The 11,746-nt window shown below is 36.6% G+C and overlaps 1 protein-coding gene across 1 annotated transcript; it reads left to right on the forward strand.

Moving 5' to 3' along the window:
- Positions 1-5,798: 5,798 nt before the first annotated feature.
- LOC126026540 (olfactory receptor 2A12-like) lies at positions 5,799-6,737 on the forward strand. Its single transcript, XM_049785983.1, has one exon. It carries the CDS (start codon positions 5,799-5,801, stop codon positions 6,735-6,737), a length of 939 nt encoding a protein of 312 aa, XP_049641940.1.
- Positions 6,738-11,746: the final 5,009 nt, after the last annotated feature.

Consider the following 11,746-nt stretch of genomic DNA (forward strand, 5'->3'; position numbering starts at 1 on the left):
CTCCAATTTTTATTTTGTGATATGAATTTGTGTACTAAAGGTGATTTATGATTCAATACAAATTTTATTTGTGAAGATTCTAAGACCCCAAAGAATGTCATTAGAAATTTGATAGGCATTACATTGAATTTATACAATATTTAGAAAGATGAGTCACTTATGAAAGAAATTGTACAGGATTCAGGAAATGGAAAGTAGTCAATGTTCAAATTTGGAAGAAGCCATATTAAACAATCCTTTTTCTGTTCCAAATTCCACTTTATTCCATGCTTTGTGACACTGAAGTTCATAAGACACCATAAATTACTTTTATTCTTTTCCAATTGGCTTCTGCTTAGGGTGTGTTAATGAAGAGCACAGGAAGATGGAAACCAGAGAAGGGAAATGAAGAACACGCACCCTTCTGCTCACTAGCTGTATCTGTCAAAACTGACACAATTCTGCCTTTTTAGTGTCAGCTGACTTCTGTCTGTCTCTCCAACTTTACTTTTGGATTCTCCAGATTATACTCTCCCTGGATTATTATAATGCTGCTTCTGGGAGAATACTCTTTTCAGAGGCTTTAATTGAACTGTGTACATTCACTATAAAATATTTCTTGTTTTGAAACATGGAGATCTATTGAGAGCCTGGATTTAATTCAAAACAACAAAGCATTGAGGGACTAGTATTGAATCTTCATGTTTTTTCAAAAGCAATAAACATATATGATGAAAAATTTATAAAGTGTTACATTTCACAGTAACACTTTATTAAAAGAAAATGTTTTGCCCCTAGGGAAAGTGTGGTCCTTTGAGGTCTTGCTTTAACAAGCTCCATGGAGGGCAACCTTTTTCCATCATGAAATTTAAACCTTTCTTAAAAGGGAATTTGGAGGCAGGCAGTACTTCAGACCCAAATCCAATATTTGCAGAGTGCATAATGTAACTATAGAATAGAAATTTGGACTAGAAGCTTCCATAGACTAGAAACTTCCATCACTCTCCTTTATTTCTGAGTTTTTAGTTCTATATATAAAGTAGGAGAGAGAGACTCTGAGAAATTGTGAATGAGACTGAGATAGAGTGAGACAGATAGACTAAAAGACACAGAGACTGTATTAGAGACAGAGAGACTTTGAGAGAGACCATCTGAGTGAAAGAAACTGTAAGAAAAAAGTTGAGAGATTTTGAGAGATACTGCTAGACTTTGAGAGAGAGACAGAGCAAGAGAGACTCTGAGAGAGAGAGACAGGTTTTATACTACTCTGTAGGGGTAAAGCTTCATATCTGTTCCCTGGATATGAGAGGTATGTCTGGGGAATGGGCTAGTGTTAGGTGAATACAAACAAAAGTATCATGATTTATTGTTCACCGGATTTGATTCACATGGCATGAAGAGTTACATATCTTTTTTTTTCTGTCTGCTGAGAAGCAAACTCTGTATATTTGGAGAAAAATACCAAAAAGAATATTCTCCTTTGCAGAAAACATTGTTCATACACAGCTGAAATATTTAGAGACCAGATATTCAGAGGGCTGACACAAATCATCAGGTGTTTCAAGAAAAAATATTCATTCATTTGAAGATGTTGTACTTAGTCAGCTTTCTCAAAGTCAACGTATTATATTTGCTGATGGGTGCCAGGCTCCTCTTCATATTCACATAGGAGTAGCTGGTGCAGCCAGATTTCAATGTCTGTAATATCATAAAGAAGGGCCATAAGAATCATCTCATCATGGTATTTTTTTTTTTTTTGGTTTTTGGGCCACACTCGTTTGACGCTCAGGGGTTACTCCTGGCTATGTGCTCAGAAGTTGCTCCTGGCTTGGGGGACCATATGGGACACCGGGGGATCGAACCGCGGTCCGTCCAAGGCTAGCGCAGGCAAGGCAGGCACCTTACCTTTAGCGCCACCGCCCAGCCCCTCATCATGGTATTTTTACAAATTATGTAGACATAGGTGAATATATGATGCAGAACATAGGTGTCTTATGACCCACCTTTTATTTCCCCCTCGGAGGACAAACATCAGTTCAAGTTTATCTTAGAAATTTCCTCTGATGGGGCTGGCGAGGTGGCGCTAGAGGTAAGGTGTCCGCCTTGCAAGCGCTAGCCAAGGAAGGACCGCGGTTCCATCCCCCGGCATCCTATATGGTCCCCCCAAGCCAGGGGCAATTTCTGAGCGCTTAGCCAGAAGTAACCCCTGAGCATCAAACGGGTGTGGCCCTAAAAACCAAAAAAAAAAAAAAAGAGAGAGAGAGAGAGAGAGAGAGAAATTTCCTCTGACTTGTGTTGTAAGGGTTTTGGGGGATTCACTTTGTAGGAAGTAGGAGGGATATACTTATCATGGTGAGAAGAAATCCTCTGTGATCAAAGTGCTACTCTTATTTTGTCTATGCAATCAATGAAGTAGGTAGAGGCATTAGACCAGTTTGTTTGGTGTCACAGGTTTCTTCTCCTTGCTTTCCTCATTTCATTTCATCATCTTCATTTAAAGGAAAACCTTTACCAGATTCTATAAAGTTATGGCATGATTATCATTCAGTGTTCAAGTTTAGGGCAATCGACAGCAAGTGGAGAGGAAGAAAAAAATTCCTATAGCAAGAGAACTGATATATTTTTCTTCTATTCTTTAGCATCTCATTAAGTAAAAATATTTGCTTTATTTTTTACATCTTTTTTTTGGGGGGGGGCCACACCCGGCAGTGCTCAGGGGTTACTCCTGGCTGTCTGCTCAGAAATAGCTCCTGGCAGGCACGGGGGACCATATGGGACGCCGGGATTCGAACCAACCACCTTTGGTCCTGGATCACCTGCTTGCAAGGCAAATGCCGCTGTGCTATCTCTCCGGGCCCTATTTTTTACATCTTAAAAGTATTACTACTTGGTCACTTTTTAGAAGTATATTTCTTAAATATGATTTATAAAGGTATTCTTATGCCCTAATAATAGGTCTGGAAAGATAGTTCAGTTGGCTAATACTATTGCTGTTCATGCAGATGACCCAGGTTTAATCCTGAGCATTGCTAGAAGCAATTCATGAGCCCTAAACTGGGGCCCACAGTTTATGAGCACCTCCTATAGCTTCAAGTCAAAAACAAACAAAAAACCTTGAAAATATAAAATAAAAAAGGTATCTGGTTGGGGAGTATATTACTTCAATAAGATAATTTTTCTTGGTTCATATTCTGTTTAAAAAATATTTGCTGTGTTTTTTTCTTTTAATTTGTATTTTGAAAGGATTTTAAAAATCTTTCATATTTAGATCTAACACCTAACTAAAATACAGTTTGTAATATGTATATGTAAATATATGTGTGTAAATACATATGTGGTATGGCATGTTGTAATTTTCTTTCACGTTGGTAGTGATTTGCTTTATATCTAAAAAAGTGAGTACAATTGTCAACTGATAGGAGTGTTTGTGTGTGTGTCTGTGTTACTGAATTTCCTACTCTTACTTTTCTATTTGTCTGTCTCTATTCCAAAGCTATATTGAATTAACTACTGTGACTTTATAATTTGTGTTGATAGTTCATAAGGCAAGCCCAACTAACTTACTCTTTTTAAAAATTCTGTAACTATGGGACCGGAACAGTGGTGTGGAGTGGTCAGGTGTCTGCCTTGCCAGCTCTAGCCTAGGACAGATCGAGGTACGATCCCCTAGTGTCCCATATGGTCCTCCAAGCCAGGAGCGATTTCTGAGTACATAGCCAGGAATAACCCCTGAATGTCATTGGGTGTGACCCCCCCAAAAAAAGAAGAATTCTGTAACTATTCTTGACATTTTTCATTTTTATAACGTTTAGAATAGGATTATTAACTTTTTCACTAAAACCCATTGAAATTCTGTTTTAAATAACATCAAAAGTATAGATCTTTATGACCTTTCCAAATGTCCCAATCTATGTGTACAACGTATAAAAAAACATACATTCTTCATTTAATTTATTGACATTGAACCTAGTGGTTTTATAAATTTACATATAATTCAATTAGTTCACTATAGATTTTATTACTGAGGAAATTGTGTTTTTTTCTAATAATGGTTTTTTTTTTGTATTTTCTGTTTTCATTCACCTGCCCTTTAATTTGTTTTATTATTCTTAGTCACTACATCCATGTTGAATAGAAGTGGTGCAGTGACTTATTTTATAACTTGGTACACTGGTTTTTAAGATTTATCATTAAACATCATGTTTCTGTAGATTATATAAGATACTCTTTCTTTGCTTAATTCTTCATGCCAGAACTGCAATTTGTGTTAATTAAATCACATTCAAGAGTTAGCCACTAGTGGTACATGCCATCTTCAACAAGTTAAATAAGTTCCTTTAGATTTGAAGTTTTCTAAATTTTTTATAAGAAATAGATCTGAATTTTAATTTTGGTGGGTTTTTCCTTTCATTGTTACCATACAGTTGTCTCCTATATGCCACAAAGACTTTGGAAATTATAATAAAATGTTGCTGCTATCCTTTTGTATGTGCATAAAATAAGCCTTTTCATTATTTTATTTGAACCTGTAGAAGAGAGAAAAAGTATATGAATAAAAGAGAGAAAAAGAGTGAGAGAGACAAAAATAGAAACAGAATAAGCAAATTTATGTTTTTATGATTTGGTGTGACTTTTGTTAAGATTTTGTTAACTTGACTTTTTGATTTACTGTTTTGTAACTTGATATTCTGATTTTTGTCTTTTAACAACATATTTACAATAAAAAGTAATAGATGAATGCCCACTGATTTTGTGTTTATGCTTATCGAAACATTTGCTGCATTATTTCTCCTTTCATTTTCTTCTGTCTGCTGTTGGATTTTTATTTCATTTTTGCTTTGGAATTTTTACAACTAAGATTATAAATCTATTTTTATAATTTATATTATCATAGTGAAGTTTAATAAAGTATATTATTTGTGTTTTGAGGTCCAGTTAGTGGTGTCCGAGTTTACTCCTGGCTTTATACTTAGAGATCACATCTAGTGGCCTCAGGGGACCATATAGGGTTCTAGGGTTATCTGAGTTAACTTTATACAAGGTAATCAACCTTCCCACTGTACTATACAGCTCCAGTATATCCAAATATATCCAAAATTTTTCCTCCATTTACCTAATTACCAAAAATATAACTTTGCCTCCTTAAAATACCAAAATAATCATTTTATAGCACATAGGTTATACATTTTACTAACAGTTTTCAAATTATATGCCAATGTTGTTTTCAAGTATATGATTTCCCTTGGTTTACTTTTATCTTTATTTTTAATGATTAATGTTAATTAATAATTAATATTAATTATTTTGAGGCATAACTACCCTTATATTTTTTATTCAGTGTCCACCTTTATTTATTGGAACATCTTACTCATCTATATACAAGAGTCTTTGGAACACTGATAAGTTGTGATATTTGAAAAAAGTTTCTTTGTTCATGTCATTAAGAAGAAAAATCATAACTGATGTTAAACACAATGGCATTATTCAACAACTTGCTTTCTTGGAACATTATTAAACTTAAACCAGCTCCTAAGAAACGATCAGTGATATTAAGCGATTGTTTACTATATACATTTCTTACATCTTAAATTTTTTTTAAGTTCCAATAGCTTTCTTTATTTTTTTTTACTTTAGAAGCACTAGTTTTGCTTTCAAAATGTTTGCTTGGGCACGCATTTTAAGATAAAACATTGACATTTTTTTCTAATGACCTTTTTCCCCTTAAGTTTTCTTTTCCCTAGATTTATGATTTTGCTTTTAAAAAAAACTACTATTTTACAGGAAGAAATTTATTTATTTGTGAAAGGAAGTAATAAAGCATGGGAAGCAATCAGACATGGATCACAGAAGTCATCCTATTGGGATTCCAGTTTGATCCAGAAGTAGAAACTTTCCTTTTTGGATTATTCTTGCTATTCTACAGCCTCACCTTGATGGGAAATGGGCTTATCCTGGGACTCATCATTCTGGACTCCAGACTGCATACCCCCATGTATTTCTTTCTTTCAAACCTGGCTATTGTTGATATGTCCTTTGCCTCAAGTATTGTCCCCAAGATGCTAGAAATTCTTATAGCTCATAAGACAACCATGTCCTTTGTTCCATGCATACTTCAGACTTTACTCTATTTGACATTTGCCATCACAGAGTGTACAAGTTTGGTGGTTATGTCCTATGATCGGTATGTGGCAATATGTCACCCCCTACACTATAGTGTAATCATGAGCTGGAAAGTGTGCACTGTCCTGACTGCCTTTTGCTGGGTCTTCAGTTTTCTTACGGCTCTGGTTCACGTGAGTCTTCTTCTGAGGTTGCCCTTTTGTGGGCCCCAGACAATAAACCACTTTTTCTGTCAACTCTTGGCACTAATCAAATTGACCTGTGGTGACACAAGGATCAACAAAATTGTCCTCATTGTAGGCTCTATGTTGGTATTAGTGGTACCCCTCTGCTTGGTTCTAGTGTCCTACACACACATCCTGATTGCTATTCTCAAGATACAGTCTAAAGAGGGTCGCAAGAAAGCCTTCTCCACCTGCTCCTCCCACCTCTGTGTGGTTGGACTTTTCTTTATCAATGCCATTATCTTATACATGACTCCCAAATTCATCCAATCTGAAAAGCAAAAGAAAATTCTGTCTTTGTTTTACTGTCTTTTTAACCCTATGTTGAACCCTCTTATCTACAGTCTGAGGAATTCAGAAGTCAAAGGTGCCCTGAGGAGAGTGCTCAAAAGAAAAAGAGCAGTGTGGAATTAGATGGTTTGGAATGTTGAGGGTTGGTTAAGATTTGTTCTTGTGATCCTAGGTTCTTGAATTTCTTCTTTTGGTCCATTAGTATAAGAAATATAAAAATATATTTTGCAACATTTTATCAAGTAAGAAAATAAAATGCTTTTACTATTTATGACAGTGATATAAAACTGGAGATACAAATAAAATAGTAAATTAAAATATAATTCACAAGTCTGAGACTGATGAAGCTTTTTTTAATTATTCTGATTTTTTTAAACTTGATTGACTGATGGATTGATTTGTTATGGGACCAGTGGTGGGTAAGGGGTTACTCCTGGCTCTGCACTCAGACATCTCCCCTGACAGATTGGATGGGTGACTATATAGGATGCAGGGAATCAACTTAGTCCCTCCTGGGTCAGTCACATGCAAGACAATCACCCTACCACTGTGCAATCTCTCTGGCCCCTGATTCTGATTTTTTGAATTTGAGTATTTTATATATTAAATGCAGTTCTATATATCTTTCTACATTTTATAAAATAAAGTGCTCTTGACATTTAAGACATTGATATCAAACTTGAAAAAAGCAAAAAAAAAACTTGAAAAAAGCATGAAAAAATAAATCACAAATTAATACTATTCATAAACATAGAAGCACAGTACAGTGGGTAGGTCACCTGCTTTTGTATGAGACAGTATGATTTTATTTATGAATTGTTATGCAATGTCTATACTACATTGAGTAATGACTATATACAATCTGTTCATTGACTTTTTAATAAACAAATGACAAATATTTTTGTTGTTTTGGGGCCACACCCAGTGACACTTAGGACTTGCTGCTGGCTATGTGCTCAGAAATCGCTCCTAGTTCAGGGACCATCTGGGATGCCCAGGATTGAACCCAGTCCATCATAGGTTAGCCATTTGCGAGGCAAACAACCTACTGCTGTGCTATCACTCCAGTCCCATCAAACGACAAATCATACATTAGGGGTCAGAGAGATATTACAAAGGATAAGGCACTAATCTTGCATACAACTGACCCTGGATCAATCCCTGACACTTTTTTTGGTCCACCAAACTTAATGAGGAATAATCTTTGAGTACAGAGTCAAGTAAGACTTGAGAAGTGCTCTTGTCTTTTCTTTGTAAGCTGTTCAGTAAGGATTGTTGGTGGAACTGTCCCTCAGTTTGATGCCTATGATTGAACTATGTCATGGAAATTGCTGGTCTTGTTCCTATTGCCTCCAGATGCACCAATAACGCCCCATGGCATTGATTCTTGTTTGCATAGACACATTAAAATGGGAAAACACCATACATACAGATAAGTTCTTATCTAATAAATCTCAGTACAATGTACCTTACACCCTGAACATTGATAGAATGACCTGGCACAGGCCTCAGAAAAATTGGCATCCTCTATTCACGCCAGAACCAGGCAAGCTATCTACGAAACATCCAAGGTCTTTTACAGCAACAGCTGGACGCAGTCCTCTACCAAGAAAGACACTACCAAGGGTCTGACATCGACCTCTTAAAAAGAGACTTCCGTTTACACTGAGAAGACTTGACAGCAACAATGACCTGCTCTACAGGACATGGTTCTCTCTAGTGCCCCTTAAGTGTGAGGTGAAACGAGAGGATGCTCTGCACCATCCTGACTGCAATATGGGATATGCAGACTCCAGGATCTTTAATACAGAAGCATGATACCAACAACAGAGACTATGTGAGGAATGGAGGTGTATTGCCACTACAGACGATGACTTGAATTGGACAAACTAATTTGCCTGGAGCCTAGAGTCAGTCCTGTGCCAGGAAACTTCAGGGGTAAGGACTCCTTGTATTTAGACCATAATTTGTCTTTCCATGTCCCTTATGTTTTGGTGGGCCTATGCAAACAAATGCCACTTTAATACCATTTTTTACTATGTTCCCTTGACTCCAATCCTTAAGATAAACAAGCCACTAAAACTTTTGAGGTTAACTTAAACTAGTTAGCATGTGCATGGAACTAGAGAAATGTACTTTGCCCTCAATGTTTAAGGAGTTACATAAGTCTAATGTCTTTAGATTATATTGTGTGCTGCTAAGAAATAGTATGTACTACAACTGGGGATTTGAGGGACAAAGTAATTGTATTGTACAGGGGTTCAGTTTTGTTTCTATTAATGTTCTTTGGCTGAAAGTTCAAGGCTGGGATATCATCGATGGGACTACCGAGAATTCTGTTTATGGGTGATTGGGCTTCCACTGTAACTTTACCCTGTCCTCTTTCTTTGCATCTTTGTTGTCATAATTAAAATAAAAAAAAATTAAAAAAAAAGACTTGAGAAGTGCTAAATGTGGCCCAAAAATAAAGAACAAAACAGAAATAAAAATGTTTCTGCATTACTTATATGACCACAATTTTCATATTTCCTTGTTTATGTAGCACCATGTATTGACTTGTGTTCTTTAAGAGATAAATATTATGTTTAAAGTCAAAATATATCATGCATAATAAAAGTGACTGGAAGCACAAATAGAATTTTCTTCAAGAGTGAGGGTTTCTGGGGAACAGTACTTGATGTAGACCATGCAGGCATCTCAAACTCGAGGCCCACGGGCCGTTTGGGGCCCTCCGTACAACATTTTTTGGCCGCCCTAGAGAAATCTTTTTCTGTTTTGTTTTGTTTTAGTTGTTTGGGTCACACACCCCCAATGTTCAAGGCTTACTACTGACTTTGCACTCAAGGATCACCCCGACTTTGCCTGCGGCCTCAGGCAAATTGAGTTTGAGACCCCTGTGTGGTGGACTATGGATGTAACTATAAAAGGGTTCTATAAGGAACACATTGTTAAACATAATAACCCTATTGTATGTTCTTAAAATATTTTCTACCTTACAAGATAAAATCTGAGAATTTGTCTCTGTTAAGTCAGGAAAGGGGAGAAGAAGAGAAACAAATAATTTCATAATAGGAATGTTGCCATATTTAAATGAATCCTATAAATTCATTGTTCTCTTTGGATTTTTATAGTTTATATACTTGTCTATTGGTTTGAGAGGCCACAGCCAATAGTGCTCTGGGTGTACTCCTGACTGCACTCAGGGATCACTTCTGACAAGGTTCAGAGAACAATATAGGATGCTGGGTATAGAAATCTAGTAGGCTGGGCCCGGAGAGATAGCACAGCGGCGTTTGCCTTGCAAGCAGCCGATCCAGGACCAAAGGTGGTTGGTTCGAATCCCGGTGTCCCATATGGTCCCCGTGCCTGCCAGGAGCTATTTCTGAGCAGACAGCCAGGAGTAACCCCTGAGCACTGCCAGGTGTGGCCCAAAAACAAAAAAAAAAAAAAAAAAAGAAATCTAGTAGGCTAAAGGCAAAGCAAGATCCCTGCTCACTGTTCTCCCTCACTGGCCTATGAGTTTTATGATTTAAAATGTTATAAAAAAAATAGCTTAATTCATTGTATTGAATGAAAAATTCATTTCCTGTTGCCAGAGAAAAAATTTTCATGTCAGGTTCTTCCTGGCACTGAAGTCATATACAAACATCCTGTTGGCTATTCTCAGAATTCAATCCAGAGGAAAGGCCTTCTTCACCTGCTCCTTCCACCTCTGTATAGTCAAGCTTTTCTTTGACAGTTCTACATTCATGTAGTGATCCTTATATACCACCACCTTGAGGAACAGTGAAAATTCTTTTCTGGGGCCGGAGAGATAGCATGGAGGTAAGGCGTTTGCCTTTCATGCAGGAGGTCATCGGTTCGAATCCCGGCGCCCCATATGGTCCCCCGTGCCTGCCAGGAGCAATTTCTGAGCCTGGAGCCAGGAATGACCCCTGAGCACTGCCGGGTGTGACCCAAAAACCACAAAAAAAAAATTCTTTTCTATTTTATAGCCTCTTCAATTATAGCTTATATGACTTATAGCCTAACTAATATAAAGCAAAAGAATATAATAATAACCAATATAAAGCAAAAGAAGGCCCTGAGGAGAGAGCTGAACAAGGCGTCAGGTGGAGGAACAGATAAAATCAAGATGGTGAAGAGTGTTTTGTTCCCTCTGACATATCTTAGGTAATATTTTGGGTTTACAAAAAAAATATCTTGTTCTAATGGAATATCATAAATCTAAACTATACCTTGAAGCTATATAGACATTAGATAATAAAATGATGGATATCTACATGATTTGATATAGGCTAAGATTCTTAAAGATGATGCAAAGAAAAAGCATAGATTACGTTGGATGAAAATAGGAAAATGTTGTGTCATTTCTAAATAAGTTTCACTAAATTTATCTACTTCATTAATTCAATTCCTCTAAGGATACCCATGACATTCTTCAGAGAAGAATCAAAGGAACAAACACTCCTGAAATTCATTTGAAACAATAAACACCCACAAATGGCTAAAGCAACCCTAAGGACAAAGAATATGGGAGGCATAACTTTCCTTAAATTTAAATTGTATTACAAAGCAATAGTCATTAAAACAGCATAGTATTCTAGTAAAGACAGACCCTCGGATCAGTGGAGTAAATTTGAGTATTCAGAGAATGTTACCCAAGCATACAATCAATTAATCTTTGATAAGGGGGCAAGAAATGCAAAATGGAGCAAGGAAATTCTCTTCCACAAGTGGTGCTGGGACAACTCATCAGCCACATGCAAACAAATAAACTTGAACCTCCATCTATCACCAAGCACAAAGGTCAAATCCAAATGAATTAAAGACCTTGATATCAGACCCGGAACCAGAAGGTATATAGAAGAACATCTAGGTAAACGATCCATGACTTTGAGACTAAAGGCATCTTTAAAAAGGAAATGGTGCTGTCCAAACAAGTGGAAGAAGAGATAAACAGATGAAACTATTTTAAATTGAGAACCTTCTGCACCTCAAAGGAAATAGTGACTAGGATACAAAGGCCACTCATTGAATAAGGGGCTAATATAAAAAATATACAAGGTACTGACAGAACTTAATAAGGAAAATACATCTAACCCCATCAAAAATGGAGAGAAGATATGAAC

The sequence above is a fragment of the Suncus etruscus genome, chromosome 1 (genome assembly GCF_024139225.1).
Source record: "Suncus etruscus isolate mSunEtr1 chromosome 1, mSunEtr1.pri.cur, whole genome shotgun sequence".
In the NCBI taxonomy this organism is placed as follows: domain Eukaryota; kingdom Metazoa; phylum Chordata; class Mammalia; order Eulipotyphla; family Soricidae; genus Suncus; species Suncus etruscus.

Excerpts from the sequence above, each read along its gene's own strand:
- LOC126026540 (XM_049785983.1), top strand. The coding sequence starts at position 5,799 with ATGGGAAGCAATCAGACATGGATCACAGAAGTCATCCTATTGGGATTC.